Source organism: Otolemur garnettii, unplaced genomic scaffold (genome assembly GCF_000181295.1).
Source record: "Otolemur garnettii isolate 467f Iridium unplaced genomic scaffold, OtoGar3 scaffold00136, whole genome shotgun sequence".
In the NCBI taxonomy this organism is placed as follows: domain Eukaryota; kingdom Metazoa; phylum Chordata; class Mammalia; order Primates; family Galagidae; genus Otolemur; species Otolemur garnettii.
Genome location: NW_003852531.1, coordinates 383313 through 384570, shown reverse-complemented (window position 1 = coordinate 384570; position 1258 = coordinate 383313). Strand labels below are relative to the sequence as shown.

Below are 1258 nucleotides of genomic sequence, written 5' to 3'. Positions count from 1 at the left end.
GTTCTTAAGGAGTGTTTAAACCTACAGGAGGTAGAGAATGAACAAGTGTTTAGACCTTCTGGCTCCTGGAGGTAGAGAAAGACTAACACTAACCAGGTGAGCAAAGAGAAAGGCAGGGCTGGACTCACAGTGACCCTCCACGGTAACAGACAAGAAGGCCGGTCTCCGCAACTATGCTAGAAGCAAGAAGCACAGTGAACTGTTAGTGGAATTCCCAGGCTCACCCTCACACACACCAAATCCAATGTGATGGGATAAGCCAGAGCCCCACTAAGAAATGGGGTCAAGGCTGTGTGTGGGCCAGGCCTATGGGAGAAGGGTACCGGGGATTCCAACTCTGAGTTCACTTTGTAGTAAAATGACTTAGGGAGGCATTTCTTTTTCTTTTTTTTTTTTTTTTGAGACAGAGTCTCACTCTGGTATTGTATTGTGAGATGAAAGACCAGTTTTTTTTCTTTTTTTTTGAGACAGAGTTTCACTATGTCGCCCTGGGTAGAGTGCTGTGACGTCATAGCTCACAACAACCTCAAACTCTTGGACTTAAGTGATCCTGTTGCCTTACCCTTCTGAGTAGCTGGGACTATAGGCACCTGCCACAACCAGCTTTTTCAGAGACAGAGTCTTGCTCTTGCTCAGGCTGGTCTTAAACTCCTGAGCTCAGGTGATCTACCTGCCTCGACTCCCAGAGTGTTAGGATTACAGGTGTGAGCCACCGCGCCTGGCCTAGGGAAGCATTGCTTGTCTTGAACTTGTTCCATATTCATCAAGAGTGATCTGCTTTTGTTTTGTTTTTGAAACTGAACACTTTCAGATTTTTGCATTTTTTAAATGTCATCATCAATCAGAAACTTCTTTTGTTGCAGGTGTGCCCACTGCCTCTCTCCTCGCCCAGCAGATCCCTTTGCTTTCTTCTGTCAAGAATGCGGCTCTCATGTGCCCCCCATATTTGGCTGTCGTCTCCCACCCCCAGAAGGAGCTCAGGTGAGCAGCAGAATTCTTAAAAATGCCTTTCATTGCTTTATGTGATCTTTATTTGCAGCAGTGCCTGGTACACATGAACCACAAACATTAACACTTGTTGAAAGAATGACAGGCAAATTAAACCCTTACTGTCCAGATTCCTTCTTAAGAATGGAAAAACTGGCTCTGTGCCTATAGCTCAACCGGCTAAGGCGCCAGCCACGTACACCTAAGGTGGCAGGTTCGAATCCCCAGCCCGGACCTGCCAAAACAACAATGACGGCTGCAACCAAAAAAT

General features: G+C 46.3%; 1 protein-coding gene across 1 annotated transcript in view; it reads left to right on the top strand.

Annotated features, from left to right (window-relative positions):
• Positions 1 to 1258, top strand: part of DZANK1 (double zinc ribbon and ankyrin repeat domains 1) — a 73998-nt gene that overhangs the window by 24287 nt on the left and 48453 nt on the right. Inside the window, exon 7 of the mRNA XM_023518386.1 lies at positions 864 to 981. Within this exon, the coding sequence (XP_023374154.1) occupies positions 864 to 981 (118 nt within the window). The remainder of the gene's footprint in view (positions 1 to 863; positions 982 to 1258) is intronic.